This window comes from Nicotiana tabacum, chromosome 6, assembly GCF_000715075.1.
Source record: "Nicotiana tabacum cultivar K326 chromosome 6, ASM71507v2, whole genome shotgun sequence".
Taxonomy (NCBI): Eukaryota; Viridiplantae; Streptophyta; class Magnoliopsida; order Solanales; family Solanaceae; genus Nicotiana; species Nicotiana tabacum.
In genome coordinates, this window is record NC_134085.1 from 134,311,777 (window position 1) to 134,332,371 (window position 20,595).

Genomic DNA, 20,595 nt, shown 5'->3' on the forward strand with positions numbered 1-20,595 from the left:
CCATGGAATACTTCACAAGAGTTCTAAAAGGGTTGAAGGATAACAAGGAGTTCAGATACCATCCAAAACGTGCAACGTTGAACATAGTACAACTGGGGTTTGTAGATGATCTTCTATTGTTCTTCAGAGGTGATATAGCTTCAGTCAAAGCTTTGTATGCATGCTTCAAGATGTTCTCAAGGGCTTCAGGTCTAGAGGAAAATATGGATAAAAGCAGTGTGTATTTTGGTGGAGTCAACCAGACTCTACAGCTTGAAATTCTTGACCATCTAGGATTCATAAAGGGGAAACTTCTTATAAGATATCTAGGAGTTCCTCTTAGCACAAAAGGTTGTCCATAATCCAATGCAAGCCTCTCATTGACAAGATGATAGGCAGAGTTACAAGCTGGATTTCAAAGGTGTTGTCTTATGCAGGGAAACTACGGCTGATTAAAAGTGTACACAAGTACAAAGTATGAAGTAAAAGACAAAAAGGAAAGAAAACATAAAGCTAAACTACTGCATCCCCCGAATCCGGGGGAAAAGAAACATATGCGCACCCAGGAAAAGTAGGTGGATCTGCTGCTGGATAGAGGTCTTGACCTTCACCATCATCCCCTTTAGGTTCTTCTTCAGTTCCCGAGAACTCAGAACTGGAACCAGAAGAGTCAGTCGCATCAGGTCGGACCGGGAAACCCCTTTGGGCAGTTGACTCCAGCTCACGAGCCTTGGCGATCTTTGCATCAAAGTCTATGAAGCCCGCTTTGGCCTCTTCCAAAGTTTTTCTCCTCATGTTGTACATAGAATATGTTTTTTCAACAATGAGGGAAACCGCTCAACACTAAAACTCTTCCTTAAGCTAGTCAACCTCGATCGAAAGGTTATTTCGTTCGGATCTAGCGGCCTAAAGGTTGACATCAAGGTCATGGATAATGAAGTTATAAACCTTATTGTGCAAAAAAATAATCTCAAAATATCCTTCTTAAACCATTGTTCCTCTAGGACCGTCCATGCATTTCTATTTTCATATTCTTTGTACATCACATTTCGAATTTATGCAAAATGGATGTGTCCAATCTCTACAATATCCAATTACTTAAAATATTGTTATTGAGAATTCTACAAGTAGGTTTGGAAGGATCGAATGTACACATACTTTATTCCTAATTTTGCGAAGGTAAAAATATTGTTTTCGATAGACCATCGGTGTTTATTGTTGTTGTTATTAATATACAAAAATATTAATAATCATTTTATTTTAAAAAAATAATTGAGTGTAACTGTCTAGTGTTACAACAAATATTAATCATTAAATTACTTGGTAGTCTAAAAATTATAAATGTAAATCCGCACCTGCCCAAAAGTTGGCTAGAGAAAAATCCAAGAAAAAGAAAAGAGGATAGCTTAAGTTCTGTTATTACAGTTTGCTGAGTGTTGTATACCTTTCAGAAAGAGGAAGAAGAATATTCTATGTGGTTTCTAAGCAAAAAGGGTGCTTCTGGGTTCTCTGCAAATTCAACAGCTGAGGAAGTAACTTATGGAATTGATGCCTCTGCTCTTACTGCCATTGTTACTGGTAACTAACTCTCCCTTTCAATTTTTCCAAACTGAGTTGTGAGCATAGTATTCCTACGAAAATTCTACCTGCCAACAGAAGTTTCTTGGTTTAGTGTTTAAATAGTTTTGCGTAGTTCACTTCTGGTTTCTAATTTTGTTGTTGAGTCAGAAATTAAGTTATTGAAACTAACTTAGGGTGCATAAAATTTGCAGGATTAATAGATTGTTTGTTTTTCCTCAAATCTACAGGCACCTTGCATTCATATATGTCTAATCTGCTTAAACACGACTTGAATCATAGTTGATCCTCCCTCTTAACATTTAAATTCGTTTGAAACATAATCAAACGTCCAACACTACCTCAATTGTATAACCCCCCCCCCCCCAAACCCACACGCGCACACACAAAAAAAAGGAAGAAACCTAAAACACTGTAATTTGCATGAATTTCATATGTAGTGTATTTGGAATGAAACAAACCCCAGTAGAGCAGAATGTGCATAGAGGCTTCATAAGCTAACCCCAACTAGTTCGGAGTTGAGCTGCAGTTGTTGTTGTCGTTGTAGTATTTGAAAAGTAGTAATAATCTCTCTAAATTCTCTCTTTATCTTTGTGGATACTTGCTATCAAAGTACATGTTTTTATTTCTGTTGCGGTTGACAGGAGCATCAAGTGGAATCGGTGCTGAAACTGCACGTGTTCTTGCATTGCGGGGTGTGCATGTAATAATGGGGGTCAGGAATATCTCTGCTGGTAAACAAGTTAAAGAGGCAATCATTAGAGATGTTCCAGAAGCTAAAATTGATGCCATGGAGTTGGATCTCAGTTCACTTGCATCAGTGAGGAATTTTGCATCAAATTACAATTCCTTAGGCCTTCCTCTAAACCTGCTTATGTAAGATGGAAATGGTTAAGTGTAGATTTCTCTTGTTTTAGTTACTTTCTATACTCTCCGACGTAAATGCATAGCAGAGCAATTTCAAGTATTCCTAGTTGTGCTTTCTTTTCTTGATTTGAATTTAGTAAACTGTGTTAGCCGTACTTCATGAGAACTAACATACTTATGACCGCTTCATTAGTTTCAACTAAGAGACGTAGTAATTCGTAAAGATAGAAGTATGTTAACTACTGATATTGAGAAGGTTAAAGCACCGTGCCTCATTTAATGTCTCCAAAAAACAGAATCCTGTATATCTGCTGTGAGTCTTATGCGCATTTCTTCCCTAAGTTCTCATTAAAGGTGTGGTGGCCGGGGCATATAAGTATAGATGTATGTATGTAAATACAGAAGCAGGAGAAAAGTAAGAAGTTAAAAAGAACATCAAGGGAAGCTAACCATTGTTATGTGTTAGTTTTCAAACACCGCATGCTTTGGTAACCTAATCTAACAGTTGAAATAGAATGTCTTGAATGATTAATAAATGTAGAAATGAGATTACTTAATACACTAAGCCCCAAATTATATTCTATACAAGTTTTAAGTCAAAATCATAGGGGTGGCAAAATGGTTCAAAGAAAACAGTTAACCACCCATATTATCCACTAAAAAATGGGTTGGATAATGAACTTTTTAAAAACGGGTCAAATATGGATAAGAACCATTTTATCCATTTAGAAAATGGATAACCAAGGAGTAACCAAATGGATAACCAATGGGTCTAACTTTTACATTTGTAAAGCCTCAAATTGGGGATTTCTCAAGTTAGGAAGACTAAAAATTCTCCCAAAAGTGATCATATACAAGAAGTCATGGATAATATGGGTAACCCATATTATCCGCCGGTTAACCCGTTTTTTATCCGTATTAAATATCGGTCGGGTTGGATAATTGATCCGTTTTTTCATTACCCATTTTCGACCCGAACAATATCCAACCCGACCCGCACGTTTGCCACTCCTACAAAATCACTAGACTTTATCACTAAATGGAATAGGTGAGTCAATCTTCATCAAAAGAAGATTCCATATTTGAATGTGACATATGGGACTTATTTGGTTAATCTCAGGCGTTTTTCTTCTCTGCAGTACATAAGATAAGTTTTATGTTTCAATGTTTTAATATAAACGGAGATCACCGTTTCATTTTCCAATCAATCGACTCAGACAATACAAAATCAACATGCAGTTTCTAAAGGTTAGCAATTTATATTACCAAGTAATGTGAATTTACTAGGAAATTCACAAAATTAATGGGTCAATTTTTGAAAATTAGAAGCTTAAAGTAACCAGTCATGCTAAATTCAAAGATCAATTCTCAACCGTATCAAAACAACCCCTGATTATTATTTCTTCGCTCGAGAAAGCACCATAGTTCGAGTAATTATGGCTGCATATTCCTTTTAACTTTATACAATTAAAAAGGGTGACAGATTGAATCCAAGGCCATCCATATTTGGTTGCTGATATAGCGAAGTTCAGTGTGCTGGTAAATAAGATTCAGATGATATTGTCTTGTTAAACCCTCCTCCCACCACCATCAGGGTGAAAAAAACTTGCATTCCTATTCATGAGTACTTGTGCTTTAACTTGCTTATAGACAGACTTTTGAGCACGGAAATAACTAGATCATTGAAATGCTGTGGCAAAGTAACAATGCAGGTATCATGGCAACCCCATTCACACTTTCCAAGGATAAGATTGAGCTGCAATTTGCAACAAACCATGTTGGTAAGATGCATCACATTTCCTACTAAACACTGAAATGAACTAGTCAAGGAAAATGAGAATAGAAAGACTGGGTATTTTCTATGGTGGCAATATGGTTAATATAGGGTAACATGAATCTCCAGTCTTTGGGCCTTAACACTAGAGTGATGAGGTCAAGTGTTTTGGCTAAGTGTCTATCGTCTAATAATATACGTCCTGCTTGTTAGACTGTCTGTGATGGCCAATTCTTGGTTTGCTTAAGTTTGGATGATCACCTGGTCTTTACAGCCAAAATTCACTCGTTTTATGTTTACATTATTACTCCCTTGTCGTGCTCATGTCCTTAGTTTGCGATGTTGTGTGTTCTTAGATTTTTGCATAACTTTATGACATCTTTCTAGTTTAATATCATTTAAGGCAGGCACCCTAGTGGGCATTTGTAGTGTTGAATGCTAATTGTTTTAATGTCATACTCCTTCACTTGGCATGGTTCTGTATTCGTAGATTTCTGCATAACATAATGACATCTTGTATTTACATTATATTTTTGGTGATACTAAGTTCAAATTTCATCACTCTTGAAGGTGATTTCACGGGTATATTTATTTGCAGGCCACTTTCTTTTGACAAATCTATTGCTGGAGACCATGAAAAGAACGGCTACTCATAGCAGAAAAGAAGGGAGGATTGTTAATGTCTCCTCACGACGCCACAAATTTTCGTACCATGAAGGGATTCGGTTTGACAAAATCAATGATCAATTAGGGTGAACATGCTATAGTCTGACATATCTTGCATGTGCTAATTCTTTAATTGTTGAGTCTTTAATTTTCTCCCCAAAATTTTGATTAGTTGGATTAGAGTATCTGTAAGAATTGAAGTGATAGAAATTTATTTTTGCCATTTCTCCCAATCTTTCTCTCATAGGGACTGAGCATCTGTTAGAAACTGGCCCTGATTTCCTTATTGTGTTGTCACCGACCACATTTGAATGAAGAAACATCATAGGGATGCCATTTCCTATGACTAAAGGGCAGCCAGTGCACTAAGCTCCCGCTATGCGCGGGGTCCGGGGAAGTAGTCATTTCCAATGACTACTGCAAAATGTTTATTCCCTACACAAATTTAAATTATTTGGATAAAAATTCTCGGTGATGGAGGACAAAAATATTTTAGTCAAAGGAGTTGATCAATCATTTGCAGTCATAAGGAGTACATATTATGTTGTTTTCAAAAATAGATGAACTATGCTTATGTCTAGAAAAGTTGAGACCAGGATTTTGTCTTATGCGGACGAATGATCCTCAGGTATAATGGGCTGTCTGCATATGGTCAGTCAAAGCTTGCCAATGTGCTACATGCTAATGAACTTGCTAGACGTCTGAAGGTACACACTAACCTAGTAAACAGTTTAATGTGTTTGAAGATGGACTTTTCTTATACATTTGGTAAAAATATTCCACCAGATCATTGTAAAGGCATTTCATATAAAAATGTCAAATTTGAGACTGACACTAGACCTAGTAGTTTTTGAATGGATTTACCATGATGACTGAAATCTCCTTCACAAAGTGGCATGGCATGATGGTAGGAGGCTTTTGGCTTTGCGCTTTCTGCTAAACAAGTACTTAAAGCACGCCTTTAAATTTCAGCATGTGCTAAAAATGTTCTCACGAAAACATCATCCATTGCAGTCCCTGTGATATTGCATTGTAACACTTTTGAGTTACAATTTTTATCTTAAAAATATATTAAAGCCCATAGTCCCTGAATAGATATTGGCATAAGTATCCTCTCTTCTTTTCTGATTAGACGTTGAAGTAGTTAGATTGAATTCTCTCTTTAACTAGCATTGTTAGGCTTAAAGAACCTTTTGGTACTCTGCTTGTCTGGTAACAGGTATAAGTAGAAGATAAGCTTTTTATCCATTTTAAGAATAATAATGTGGCCATTTCCTTTAAGAACAATAATGTGGTCATTTCCTTGAAAAGGAAGGGGGCGTGGAGATTACAGCGAATTCTCTTCACCCAGGAGCCATTGCCACTGACCTTTTCCGTCAGCACAGCATTATCAGTGGTAATCTCTTTGACTTTTGAGTCATGTATTCTGTCTATCTCTGTTGCTTCATGACTTCATAGGCGAGGATTTAAGTTAAATTTGGTGGTGTTGATATTAGCTAGGTAAGCATCTAATAAGCCAAATCCGTTTTTGGAGCCCTTGTAAACTGTCCATAGTGGATCTGCTCGTTTCTTACATGTGTTGCTTATGTCTTGTTCTTTACTAAAGTTTGTGAACCTGTTACTTACATTTTCTGGAACAATATGATCAGGTCACTGCCTTTGGTCTAAATTATAAGCTTTATATGGCTGCGAGCTTATTTATCTTTCATCTATTTCATTAGCGCTCACAATGCTCTTTGAGGGCATTTTGAAATTACCGAAAGATTCTCTCTCAGATCTTTCTTCCATGTTATATTTCGGGTTCTGTACTCTGAGTAACCAATAGTAGAAATGAATTTTATGAATTAAATATACTGCAGGTTGGTATGTTCATTAATCTTTGAAAACTTGGACTAATGGATATGTTCTTTGGTCTTGTGACTAGTACCCTTTCTACATGGTTCTTATTCACGTTTTACTCTTTTTTAAGCCATTGTCCCTTTTCGATGTGATGCAGGCGTTGTTAATATCCTTGGTAAGCATGTGATGAAAAATGTTCAGCAGGTAATTATGGGAGTACTGGAAGTTCTATTAAATTCTTTTGTATTAAACTGCAAGAAGAAGAGAAATGAGACGTCTAAATTACCCTGTTTGTTAGAACTTGAATTTAACTTCCAAATCACGATTCATTGGGTTATTTTCCAAATGGAGTATGATACAAAGAGTCTGCTATTATTTTTCCTTGAACAAACTCTGGTTGGATTAAGACCTACAGTTCTTTAGATATTATGCAACCAACCCTTTCTTCTGACTATTATCAATAGTAAGTATATAGTACTTAAAAGAAGAAAATGAGGTTTGTCATCATTTGTGTTCAAAGTGGAGTACCCACAGGTCCTTTCTTTTCTCCATTTCTACTGTTATAGTGTAGCTTTGACATGTATGAATAGCTTTCACAAATGAAGTTTCAGGAGCCAAAAGAGAGATCTGGAGACAAAAAATATTTTCTTTAGTTTTGGCTGTTCCATTCTGCACCTTTTAACTGTTTCATAGGCACATAATGTTGTCTCCATAAGATTGTTGATATAATTCTATATTTGCTGATGTTGCCCTGTGAAAATTGGTCTCAGGGGGCTGCAACAACATGCTATGTGGCTTTGCATCCGGATGTTAAAGGTGTAAGTGGCAAATATTATTCGGACTGCAAGATAGCTGAGACAAGCCCACAAGCTAAAGATGCTGAATTGGCAAAAAAGTTGTGGGATTTTACCATGAGATTAGTTGACTAACATAATGCATACTCTTTTAAACCTTGCTGTTGTGTGAAGAGGGGACTCATAGGCTACTACGCCAAACAAATATCCGATTTTTTCAAGAGGAGCTCTAGGTCAAGCTTCTTATCATTATAAGCTTGATTGCAGTTACAGTTCCACCGAAACATGTACTCAGGATTTTTTAGGGAACCGGGTAACTTGCCTAATTTCATGGTGTAACCATGTCCTTTGACTTTGCTATCTTGTAATTTGGATCTAATTTAGTCCCCCAAGCAACTGATACAGTCCCCAATACTTGTGCTTCCGCAAACAATTGGAGCACGAACTAAACGCCTTTTAAATCAAAACTTACTTGAAGATTGACCGTCTCAGTAAGACACCAGCTGCAGTCGTAAAGACAAAATATAGAAAAGAAATGTGCTGTCATCTCAGATTGTTTAATCAACAGTATCTGCAATATTTTCAGTTCATTGTTCACTGTACAACAACCTCAACCGCCATCCCCAAAAGGGGGAAAGCGGAGGAGATAAAGGGCCCTAAACCTATTTAATTTGCATGCTTGCTTCTTTTGTACTCTCTTCTATGGGACAGCATAAATATACATGTTTGGTACCACAAATGTCTTGTTGAAGGATCAGCTATACATTGAATCACTTGAAGCTAGCTTCCACGAACAAATGACTCCTTTCATGGCTCAGGGTTGGTTATAAAATTTGATCTCAGGCACTCAACATTTTACAAACAGCTGTAGTGACCAGAGATGCTATGGTGAAGAAGGCCAAAAGATTCACTGGGAAGTAAGCTTCATCTTTGAAACACTAGACTCGAGGCCGGGCAGAGGTAATATGATCAGCTGAACGACATCGACAATGGATAAAGTTCTGCTCAATAAGCTATTTTATTTCCCAAGTCCCCAACCCCCACCCTTCCACGGGATCCTTATTGCACAAATCAGCTTCCTTCAAAGTTACAAAGATAAACAGATTTACAAGAAAACCCAGTAGACAATGAAACTGGGAAGTTTCCCGTGAATGTTGTATCTTTTTTTTTCAACCTCGAATGTTGTATCTGACAAATATAATATCATGCTTCACCTGTGCGACCTTCCAAAGGAGGGCAAGGGTTCAGATCTAGTGAAGGAACCAGTTTCACATGATCCCTTAGGAGTTGCTGAGACACTCGATTGGCCAGCACCGACTGCCCATCGAAAAGCTCTCCTGTCGTAGGCCTCCCGAACTGCTTTCCAAGAGCATCATTTTGAGAGGATGCCAGTTCCCGGAAAGCATGAGATCCTGACGGTGTCCCTCGTAAAACATCAGGATCCCAGTACGAAGGCCCATTCATATAAGGACTCTGTGGAAGTTGTGCTGCCTCCTGTAAGTAAACTGACTGATTAAGGTGATGAAATGGGATAGCACCAGTCCCTCCAGAGAGAGGTGTTGATGAGCCAGACATGGTGATAGGACTTGATATGGGTGAAGGAGACATCCTCCCATTTAGGTGTTGAGGTGACCTTGGATGTAAAAGAGGGCTACCAATCGGCGAGACAGGGCATGATATGTTCCTTGTAATGTGGATATCACTGGAGATCAAAGAGGAATATCAGTAATCACAAAGACGAGTACTGCCTTCATTCTCTATTATATTCAGAATTATAACTTGAATGGCAATTGCTTTCTTCAGAAAGACTCAATTAAAAATCAGAGAACTCAAGAAATTTGAAATAATCAAGAGAAAAGAACCTGCAGTGAAAATTAGATTTTGAAACTCTGGACGAATGGATTGCAAGTCTTTCTGATTCTGACGTAGGTGAGTTCCTTGCCTGTCCAATGCCCTAAGATTCATAAAGAACACACCCGTAAGTTTAAACCATGCCACATAAGTCCAAGATGAAGATGTATAATGTTTTCGATGTACTGTAAGTTTCACTTGAAATTACTTTTTTGTGCAATCAGACATCATGAACTTAATATGTAGTTATCAATCGTTAGCACACCCTTTTCTTTAGGGGTGATTTACTCTCTTTCTCTTTTAGGTATTCCAACATGGGACAAGGGAAGACGGTTTGTTCCAAGGAAGACATGATCCCTCATACTGGTGCTAGAATAAAGAGATAACAATTTACATCTAATAATACAGTTAATGGTGCGATAGCATCAATATGCATCATCATTTCGGATATGCTGCACCATGAGCATCCTCCATCTAGATCTCCTTATGGAAACCGACACAAGTCAATTATCATTTTTTTTTAAGCATAAAAGTTTCACTTCCTTCTATTTTCTTTCTGTGTCTCTCTTCTTTCAAGGGTGAGCAACTTACTCTCAAATGAATCAAAAAGCTAAAAGCAAGTCAATTTTTTTTTTCAAAGTAGAAGTTCACTTCTATTTTCTTTCTTTTTTCTAAGAGTGAAGCTTCTTACTCTGTTATGAACCAAGAAGCTAACAAGAACTAGGCTCACCAATCTCGATTACCTTCAAGGAAAGCAATGACAAAAGAGATGGCATTCTAACATGAAACACATTTATGCTTAAGAAAGCACATGCACAGACATCAGAGATAGCTCTCTGCTTTTGTTTGAATACAGGGGAAGAGAAGCAAGGATGGGGAATGACAGGACTTAAAATTTTAAGTTTATTTGGTCATCCAAATGAACCTAGCTTGTTCTCGTCAAAAGAAGCAGCTTTTAGCCACATGACAGAATGCAATACAACTGGTCAGCAAGTAGAAAATTTCTCACTGTTCCTCTTTTAACTTGTCTAGTAAATCCCTTTTCTTTCTCTTTTTAATTTTACGTACTTCGATTGCTAAAAGATTCCTATCCGAAGGAAAAAGGAAAAGAATAAAAAAGTTCATGATTCCAGAAAAGATAACAGAAACTACTTGGTGATACCCAAGGAAAACATATTGTAAGAACCCGTTTCCTCCCCTAGCCAACTGTAGAGAAAAGCTACAAACTCTACTACACAGATTATTTAGCGCACATCCAACAATATAAACCTTGACCATATTTACATACCAGTTAAATCATCTACTTTTCCAGAATAAAGCGATCTTTTTTCTAAGAACTAGCCATTATTTAGGTCCTATGTGACAAGTTCATATAACTGAATTATTATCGGTATATGAGATTGATTACTGTATGAACTCCAAATATAGACGCTTGAACTAATCTTAACCAGGAATGAACCCTTAACAATATACGCGGTCAATAGATTTAAAATAAAGGCCTGAATATTGGATACATGTACCCAATCAGTTAATTTTGCCAAAACTAATTGCTGATTCAGAATACATCACATTAATGATCATTTTACTGATAGAAGAATAAATGTGCCAGTGTACTTTTACCAGTACCATCATCACAACTTTCCTGTTTCTGAAAAGTGAAAAGAAAGAGAAAGGACTTCCAAAGTCTTATTGATGGGAAGAAAAGAAGACTAAAATAAACAGAAGTGTACCTGAGATTTTACGCCATTTATTCCTGCATATGGAGGATCAGAAGATGCAGGAGAAACATTTGGCTTCTCCAGAGTTGCAGCATTTTTCACAAAAGGATGCTCTAATAGTTGAGCAGCAGTAGGACGATGACGGGGCTCACGCTGCAAGCACTTCCTCACAAAATCTTTTCCTTCATCTGAGAGATGTTCTGGTATAGCTGGGAGTTCTTTACTATTCCCAATCTTAAACATAGCAGCAACCTTTGGGCCCATCAAACACCACATATTAGAGGTTAAGGGAATAAATTGTGTTGTACAACTTGCATCTCAAATTAAATTATAGCAAAACTCAATCCCCAGACAAATTCCAGAAGAGAAAAAAAGGTGAAATGCTCAACTAATGTTCTCTAGGCCGAATTACTCACCCCTTCGTACTGGCTAAAAGGAGGCTTGGATGTAGCCATTTCTAAGACGGTGCATCCAAGACTCCATATATCAACAGCAAGGTTGCAGCCACTAGAATTCTTTATAACCTGAAACATTAGCAAAGAGACACTTTTAAGTCAAACTATAAGCAACCAAGGCGCATGCAAAATTTTTAATTACTGCCCAAATCATTCCTCACCTCGGGGGCCATCCAGTAAGGGCTTCCCTTGAATGATAATGGACATGATTGTCCTGTAATCTGCAAATTTGCGATTGAAAAATTAAAGACATGAGGCTCAGCCTGAAGAGCACACCTACAGAGGGTAAAAGTGTCCCTGATGGTACAGTATTGACAATAACACCAGTGCATGACTTAATGGATTAAGTTCTGTATTTATCACTCCAGAAACAAGAAACAAAACTAGATGATTAGAAAAAATGTTGTCTATTCCAACAGCAATAATTTAGAGATCAAAGAGCAGATTTGAATAAAAAAACCATATGACATCTAATTGATTATATCATACAGCAAATTGCTATCATCTAACATATAACTCCTTAGAAGTCTATGGGTAAACTTACATGTTTTGCCATTCCAAAGTCTGCTAACTTTATGCGCCCATTTGGATCAACAAGAATATTTGCTCCTTTAATATCTCTGTGAAAATGCAGAGTTAGGCAATCAGGGTACAAAGGTAAAGACTGCTAAAAGAATGATTTTACGAAAATGATCCAACCAAAGAACATAATTACCTATGCACTGTGTTTTTAGCATGTAAATATGCAAGCCCTGATAAGATTTGTTGAGTATAACTACGGATCGCTGTTTCTCCAAATGCACCATATTCTTGTAAAAGCTTATAAATGGACCCGCCCGATACATATTCCAAGTAGATATACAGTTTATCGCCAACCTGATTGAGGTAAACAATTCAGAAAAAATGTCAGCTCAAAAAGACGATAAAATTTCGGAGCGCGAGAAAGTCTGTTCTTTCCTTTCGGTTTATTCACTGCTCTGAAACTTAGCACTTGTTTTATTGATTCATAGGACGGAAAAGTATATGGCTCTCATATGATCAGGTTTATAGTTGCTCCCTACTTAAATCTCGCAACTAAGCTTTGGAGTGATAGGATTATGAACCAAATTCTTTAACAGTAATTAACATATCAAGCTCTCAATTGATAAGGCTGCAAACTGTGTCCGAAGCTCACCGTTTCTGTCCCGTAGTACTGAACAATGTTTGGATGCCTCAACCGGCTTAACAATGCAATCTCCTGCAAAGTACTTGAATATAAGAGCATACTCAAACATGAACACATAAATATATTATGACTCGGGAATCAACAACTCTAAGCAGTCCACAAACATTAAACCTTCAATAGACTGCTCCCTATTGGATAACTTACTTGAGCCAACTGCTTTGCACTTTCTTTTGACTTTGCATCATCTGAAAATAATGTAACCTCCTTCATTGCACACATTTCACCACTATCACTGCAGAATAGACAAGGCCAGGTATTAAACAAAATCTTCAGACGATCAATAGTAGAATTGGACATGTCAACATGTTGGATTTGTATTTACTTCAGAAGGCCATGGTCAGTGAATGTACCTGTTAAAACCAACATAAACATGTCCAAATGTGCCTCTACCCAGCAATTTTCCCTTTTTCCAACGAGAGCCAGGGCTAGCAAGGTTCTCAGCTCTACCTGGACTTCGAGGCACCGAGGGAGATGTTGCAACTGAATTGGAATGTGAAAAGGGCGAAGAGTTGGAGATTGTCAAAGGAGGAAGAGGCAAAGGGTGACTTTGCAGTTTTCCATCATCAGGCCAACTAGACTGCAATTCAGAGGCTCCACCTACAGCCCTAGGATGAATTGGTGTGACGGCGCCACTGTGAATTCTCGAGCTAGGCCCTGGACTTGTCATCCTAGGACTAGGAATTGGTGAGTACTCTGGACTTCCTCTACAAGGCTGCCAAAACAGTTGTCCTGACATATCTCCTCCCATTGAATTATGCCCAGAATTCTGACCAGATCCTGGGCTTGAACAATGGCCAGATCCAAGTGAAGGAAGATCTGGATAAGCCCTTCCTGCCCATAGAGTAGAACTAGTAACTTGCTCACTTCCAGCAGTTCTCATAGGACTTCTAGAAGGACTTGACATAGAACTATCAGGGGCACTGCAAAAGGCTCCATGAGGAGGGACCTGTATATTGGTCACATGACTACTTAAAGGTCTTCTTTTAGGAGATACAGAGGAAACATTTTTACTTGGCGAAAGACTAACTGGTCCTGTTGTTTCTTTCAAGCTAATTTGTCCAGCCGCAGATTGATCCTTAACAATCAAACTTCAAAACCAACAAGAAAAAGAATTGTGTCAATCAGGGTACTACAATTACATATCAAAAGAAAGCACCAAAGTTTTTAACAAGAAAAAACACTAGCCAAAGAAATTAAGGCCAGCCAAAGGTAAAAGAGATGACTTTTCAAAGAAAAGAATCGATAATGACCAAATTTTCCTCTGAATGACCTTCTACATTTGCTAACCTGGAAGGACTACCAATAGCAGTTCTGCTCCCAGTTTCATAATCAGATGCAAGTGGACTACGTTGACGTGAATCAGCAGGATCATCACTCTCAATAGAGCACTCGCTTGAAACAGATGCAAAGACAAGCTCTCCATCTGTATCTGCAGGGTCCAGTCTGTGCCTGATGCATGCAGGCTTGGGGAGAGGCAGAAACAAGGATGGCTTTGAGCCCTTCTCCACTCTGGACTTTGCGGATGCACTGATTCCAGAGTCTGACCGACCTACATTTGCTGGACGCAGACCAGGAAGTGGTAGTGGTTGGGCCAGAGGCCTTTCAGCAAAGCTTTGACATCTTGCTACATGTTTGGAAGGCGATGATGCTCTTGATTGTGCTTGGGACAGAGAACCCTTCTCAGAAGCAGTGTCACTGCTATGTCTTCGAGAACCTCCTGATTTACTGGGAGATTTAATTTCAGCTGGACTCTTAAACTTGCGATGCAATGTGTCAATAAAACTTTCTTTTGTTGCTTTCTTCTTAGCTTCTTTTGATGATGACTTCCACCATGAAGGCATATTTCCTTTTGCTATAAATTAGCAAAATCAAACAAATTACTACAACATTATTTTCAAATATCCAGACTTGTATAAGACAATAAACCTGCAAGCAGAAAAAGACTGGCATGATCTAGTTACGAATAATAGAATCTCAATCCGTTGCTACAATCCATATGTCAATCCCGCCATATATTTGCAAATCAAGATTTTTGAAGATAAATATTACATAAATGATATTCCAACAAACAGGCATGAAGTTAAACAGGACCAAGGACATACTTATAGATGATAGAAGTAGCCAACTAAAGCAGTCAGCTTCATAATACAACCATGGTAACCAATAGTTATGTCAGTTCATCAAAAAGAACGTGGACAATCAATTAGAGGCCAAGTGGTTAAGATTTTAGACAAGCATAACTAAGGTGACATTATCAAACCTTGTTTCACCTTCCTATTGATAGGCGTAAACAGATAGTTTTGTATCAAAAATTTAACTTTCACTTATAAATAATATGCATAATAAAACAGAAATTGCTACCCCATTTCTTTATTTACTTGATCCTTCGACATGTAATCAATCATTTTCCACTACGAGAAACTTCCTAGCAAACCGATTAAACACAATATGGCCTGAACATGAAATAGTACCCATTATCCAATTCGAAGGAATAACTCCCTTTTATGCTTATACAATTTCAAAGATTAATGAGTATCCAGATATTAGAGAACCCTTGACTCACTCACGCCAATCAAAACTGGTGAGAGGAACTACGACGAAATCTCCTGTACCCAAATTCTTTTTAGAATCACAACTCAAAAATATTGTTTTTTTCATTTCTTGCCATCTACGGGTGTTTGCATCAAACTAATAGATGCATAACACGTGTATTTTACATATATCTTTTATCACTTATTCACAGTTAATCAATGTTTCAATATGCAACTAGTGTTTGTTCCGCTTAGAAATAAATCAACTACTGATCTCTCAGTGTTGAGTTACAGTAATCAGCATGATCTCAAAAATTCGAAATACACAGCTTTTCCAGGCAGATCTAAAACACTAACAATGCACTTAAACTAGTAAAAAAAGTACAGATTTTTAACAAGTTTAATAGTCAGAAATTTGTTCCTAAAATTGAAAACAAAGATCACGAAAATCTCACCTGTAGAGTGCTGAGCTGTCACATATCGAGCACGAAACAGCTCGCTTTCAGATTTGGCCTGCTGAATCCAACTCAGATATTAGCTCAAATGAAACCCTAGAAAAATCTCACTCGCTCTGTCCCCGCTCCGAGATTTTTCTGAGAGGCAGAGATAGAGAGAGAAATAAAGAGATAAAAAAGCGTCCAGAATTCGAATTGGAGAAAGTGATTTTAGAAGAGATCGCGTAAGAATGGAGATGAGAGTTGAGAGAGAGGAGTGAGAAGAGCTAAGTATAAGAGAGAGAAAGAAAGTGGAGTGGAAAAAGAGGTGTACGAGTTAAAGAATTTAATAATAAATCATACTATATTTTTTAAATAAAATAGTGTATTTTTGACTATTTTATTATGAAATCAATTTGCATGTACAACTCTTTTTTAAATCAATTTACTTCTACTTCGACTAATATGCATAGCATCTTTTTTATTAATCTTTGCTAAATTATGTCCAAAGAACTATTGAAGCTATAAAAAAAAGAGTATATCAATTGTTGCCGATGACAAAGGTCAAAGTGAGGTGAGGTACTTCTTTTATTTTGAATAGGGGATCGCTTTTTTTTTTTTTGTAATAAGAATTTGAACTTAAATATTTAATTACTCGATCATTTTCAGAAAAACTAATGCATTTGGGACAAGGTGAAAAGAGTTTGACCAAAAATATTTTCATATTTTGATTGTGTTGTTTCAAATTTTTGTTTTGTTGCAAATCTATCAAACAACACAATTTCAAAACTTCTCAAATATTTGGCCAAATATTGTTTTACAGGAGTTTCGTTAAAAAAAACAACCTAAATGGTAGTAATATAATGTAAGAATTTAACAATGAATGACAATTAATGTTATAAAATACGGAAATAAATTTTATAATTATGAAATAATTAAAGTTGGGATAAAATTGTGTGCTCTTTCTTTAATTCTCTATTGTTTCCTTTATGCTTTTTGGAGGTGTGGCTCACGCACGAAGCAATCAACGTCTGCCGTGTACGTGGGATTATGATCCAACGGTCAATTATTTTTTTCATTTTCTCTTTTGGTTGGTATTATATTTATTTTTAGTTTTTTGGTTGGTATCATATTTATAGCTATGTGAAGAGTAATCTTTCTTTGATATGGACAATGTAGAGCACCTTAGTACATTTGTACTTGAAAGTTGAAAGTGACAGACAAGTAAAATAACAAATAATTTCATTTTATTTCTCTTTTTTCCGTTCTGGAACAATTACACAAACCTCCCCTGAAGTTTGAATTTGTACATGTGCTTGCCTAGTGATTTTATTAGATATTACACAAACATCCATTTTTATTGTTTTATCTATCTATATCTATATTATATTAAAAGCACGAAGGCCCTCAGCGAAATATCGTTCATCTTTTTTACCCTTTTAAAATAGAATTCACATTAGACAAAATAGTCATTTTATTATTTTTCTATTTAAGAATTTGAAATCACTAATTTTTTGTTATTATATATTTTCTTATTTGAATGTTTCCAATATTTAAGACCTTCAAAGTGAATTAAAATTGTACCTTTTATAAATCCTTTCCTATTTGAAATATGTAATCTAACAATATTACCTTTCATTTTAATTTTCTTAACACTTGTAATGTTGGAATACACTAAAATATTGTTCACAAATCCTTCTCAACCTTAATCGGCAAATTCCCTAATCTTTATCTAATTTACACTAACTATTTGTTTGTGCATTAGTTTGTATGAGTCCACCAAACAGTAGAGTACCTAGTCCTCTATGAGGTTGTACTGAGAATGCTAATAAAACAGTAAGTAAATAAGACACGGGATTTTTACATGGAAAAATCTCACCTCAATGGGACAAAAATCACGCCCTACACCTGTAGGTTTTTAACTTCACTAACTTATAAACACCTATTACAAGCCACTTTGTAATGACTCCATTACAAAGAATTCAACTCAACTAACTTGTGATACTCTTACCACAAGCCACTTTGTCACTCTCTAGTTACAAAAACTTTAACTTATGACTAAACCTAGTCACAACATAAACTCAGAGAGTTTACGGATTTTACAAGAGGGTTCCTAATCAATGCTTCTTTCTAAGCAACTTAGGAGATACAATAAGAACAATCACAAAGTTACAACTCAACTATGGACAACAAAATACTAACTTTAGGAACTGGTCCGTAGTAGCGTTTAACTTTATTCTTCAAGCTCGTGAGAATTAATTTCTCAGTTTTGCAAAAGGCTTGAATGAGAAACTGAAGTGTTCAAGTGATGTTTTGATATAAACTCATTATTGATACACCTTGATGACATCACTTGAAATGATGTAAGCACTTTAGTTGGTCAAGGAATAAGTGGCCACTGAAAACAGTGCAATACGGGCAGAAACAGTGCAGACAGTCACGTCGCTTCCAGTTGTATCCCATTGACATCGTACTACTATGAGGGAACCACAAGGGTATCATGTCCTTGTTTGGTTCTCTATCCCCTAAAGCTATAGCAGTTCACATTTAGCTGAAATCTATTAACTTGCAGTGTAGCCTAAGTGTGCCAGGTTCCCTATCTGGTCCTTGACAGTAAGTTTGTCAGATCATCAAAACATAAGTCAAAGATATTGAAAACCTATCAATTTTCCCCTTTTTGATGATGACAAACTTAAACATTGATAACGTGTATTTAGAGCAAGAAGAACCAGATAAAGTAACAGGAACTCATAAGTTCCCTCTAACTTTATGCCTTCCTTTTTGAATCATGTTCCCCCTGAATTTAGGGCTGCCTTCTTTTTGAATCATTTTATCTTTATCTTTATACTTTATTTATTCTCTCTTTTGGTATCATTAAAAAGACACAAACAGTCAAACATCATAAAGAAGTCTAGCCGAGCTAACTTATGCCACATATGTACACACAATATGATAGAGAAGAGAATTTAAAATTCAAGCAATTAGACAATAAAAGATGATAGATTTTATATAGATAAAGATTTTATATGCATTTTCTTAAAAAGCAAAGGCAACATTGGACTGAACTGGGGCGGCTAGTGGATCTCCAGGTGCTGCCCTAGCTGCTGTGCGAGCCACACCTCTACCCCTACCGCGACCACGACTGCGTCCTCGGCCACTAGTGGACATAGCTGGTGGTACTGGTGGTCGTCCATCCCCTCGGGCAATATCTCAGAAATAATACCAACCCCTCAGGCTATATTTCGCATCACAATGGGTACACGCGCTCACTGGGGGTGTGCAAACTCCTGGAGGGACCCCTTACAGCCCAAGCGCAATATCAAGCCATCTCGTGGCATCATCACTAGGCTCTCGGGCTCACATCAACAAGCCACCTCATGGCGTACAAATCTCAGGCCCTCGGCCTCATAATCATAATCAGTGTTTCTTCACAACATAGGCCCTCGGCCTTACTCAGACAGAATCTCATAAGCCACTCGGGCAATAGTAAAACATGATGGTCAGCCCAAAAAATCATTTAAGTGTTAAAGCAGAGTAAACATGACTAAGTTATGAAAACAGTAGAATATAGCATGACTGAGTTTAAGTATAAGGTCAAAACAGTGAGGAAATATCGGTAAAATACCATAAGGGTTCAAATAGTTGGCACGAGGCCCAAATATGACATTCAACCCAAAATAAAATGATAGCAAATAGATTTCAATAAAATACGCGGTAAAATAGTCATTCGGGACGGACTAAGTCACAATCCCCAATGGTGCACGACCCACGCTCGTCATCTAGCGTGTGTGTCACCTCAATATAGCATAACGATGTGCAATCCGGGGTTTCATACCCTCAGAACAATATTTACAATTATTACTCACCTCTACCGGTCACAATCTCTAGCTCGCGATGCCTTTGCCCCTCGAATCGGCCTCTGGATGCTCCAAATCTAACCAAAATCTGTGCAAAACCATTAAAATATGCTAAGGGAATAAAGCTCACTCGAAAGAAATTAAATAACAACACAAATCCCGAAATTTCTGACCCTCTGGCCCACGTCTCGGATTTTGATAAAGTTCACATCAATGGATTCCTTATCACTCCCCCAGTTCATTCATACCAAAAGCGTCAAAATCCAACCACAAATGACCCCTCAAATCCCAAATTCTAGATCTCCAATTTCAAGCCTTAGTTCTTCAATTTTAGGCTTAATTTCCATGATTAATTAGGTAGATTTCACATTAGAATCGAGTATTAAGTCCATGAATCTTACCTCTAAGTGTTTCCCAATCCCTCGTCAATCCTCTTCAAAAAGCTCCAAAATCACTCAAAAATGGTGGAAATAAACCCCAAAATCGCGACAAGACGGCTATTTAAACATTCTACCCAGACCTCAATTCCTTCTTCGCGAATACGGTCAACGCCTCGCGTTCGCGAAGCACAAACCAACTTTGACCAAAACTCCTCTTACGCAAATGTGATATGCCCATCGCGAATGCGATGGTTCCTCAGACTAACCCTTCACGAACGCACTCCCTCTCTCGCGAACGCGATGAACAACTCAACCTCAAACCCAGCTGCTCGATTTCCTCTACGCAAACGTGCTCCCCTTCTCGCGAACGTAATGCCCAATCACTTAGCCCTTCGCGAACACGGAGCCTTCCTCGTGAACGCGAAGGCTAAAATCTCAGCCTTCACCAGATAACCCTTCACAAACGCGAGGACCTACTCGCAAACGCGAAGGTCTAATTTCTCTGCAACACTCAGCAGTTTTTCTGCAATTTACAACAACAAAAAATGGTCTGATTGACCACCCGAAACTCACCTGAGGCCTCCGAGACCTCAACCAAATATTCCAGCATATCTCATAACCTCATTCAAACTTGTTCCAACCTTCGG

At 37.4% G+C, this 20,595-nt stretch overlaps 2 protein-coding genes across 3 annotated transcripts; one reads left to right on the forward strand and one right to left on the reverse strand.

Annotated features, from left to right (window-relative positions):
- Positions 1–1,336: 1,336 nt before the first annotated feature.
- On the forward strand, positions 1,337–7,876 carry LOC107777003 (short-chain dehydrogenase TIC 32, chloroplastic-like). The gene is made up of 8 exons (XM_016596966.2): positions 1,337–1,557; positions 2,202–2,433; positions 4,126–4,205; positions 4,797–4,950; positions 5,493–5,571; positions 6,176–6,260; positions 6,861–6,907; positions 7,474–7,876. The coding sequence occupies exons 1-8, from the start codon at positions 1,452–1,454 to the stop codon at positions 7,630–7,632; spliced, it is 942 nt and encodes a 313-aa protein (XP_016452452.2). The 5' UTR covers positions 1,337–1,451; the 3' UTR covers positions 7,633–7,876.
- A 146-nt stretch (positions 7,877–8,022) lies between these two features.
- LOC107783890 (mitogen-activated protein kinase kinase kinase YODA) lies at positions 8,023–16,045 on the reverse strand. 2 transcript variants are annotated; one of them, XM_075255391.1, is made up of 12 exons: positions 15,733–16,045; positions 14,034–14,598; positions 13,097–13,834; positions 12,891–12,978; positions 12,696–12,758; positions 12,237–12,397; positions 12,066–12,141; positions 11,683–11,742; positions 11,483–11,590; positions 11,079–11,318; positions 9,360–9,451; positions 8,023–9,199 (listed from the first exon to the last, which is right to left on the reverse strand). In XM_075255391.1, exons 2-12 carry the CDS (start codon positions 14,585–14,587, stop codon positions 8,701–8,703), a joined length of 2,679 nt encoding a protein of 892 aa, XP_075111492.1. In that variant the 5' UTR covers positions 14,588–14,598; positions 15,733–16,045; the 3' UTR covers positions 8,023–8,700. The 2 variants fall into 2 exon arrangements, with proteins under 2 accessions (XP_075111492.1, XP_075111493.1); XM_075255392.1 differs by having other exon boundaries at positions 14,034–14,672; positions 15,733–16,029.
- Positions 16,046–20,595: the final 4,550 nt, after the last annotated feature.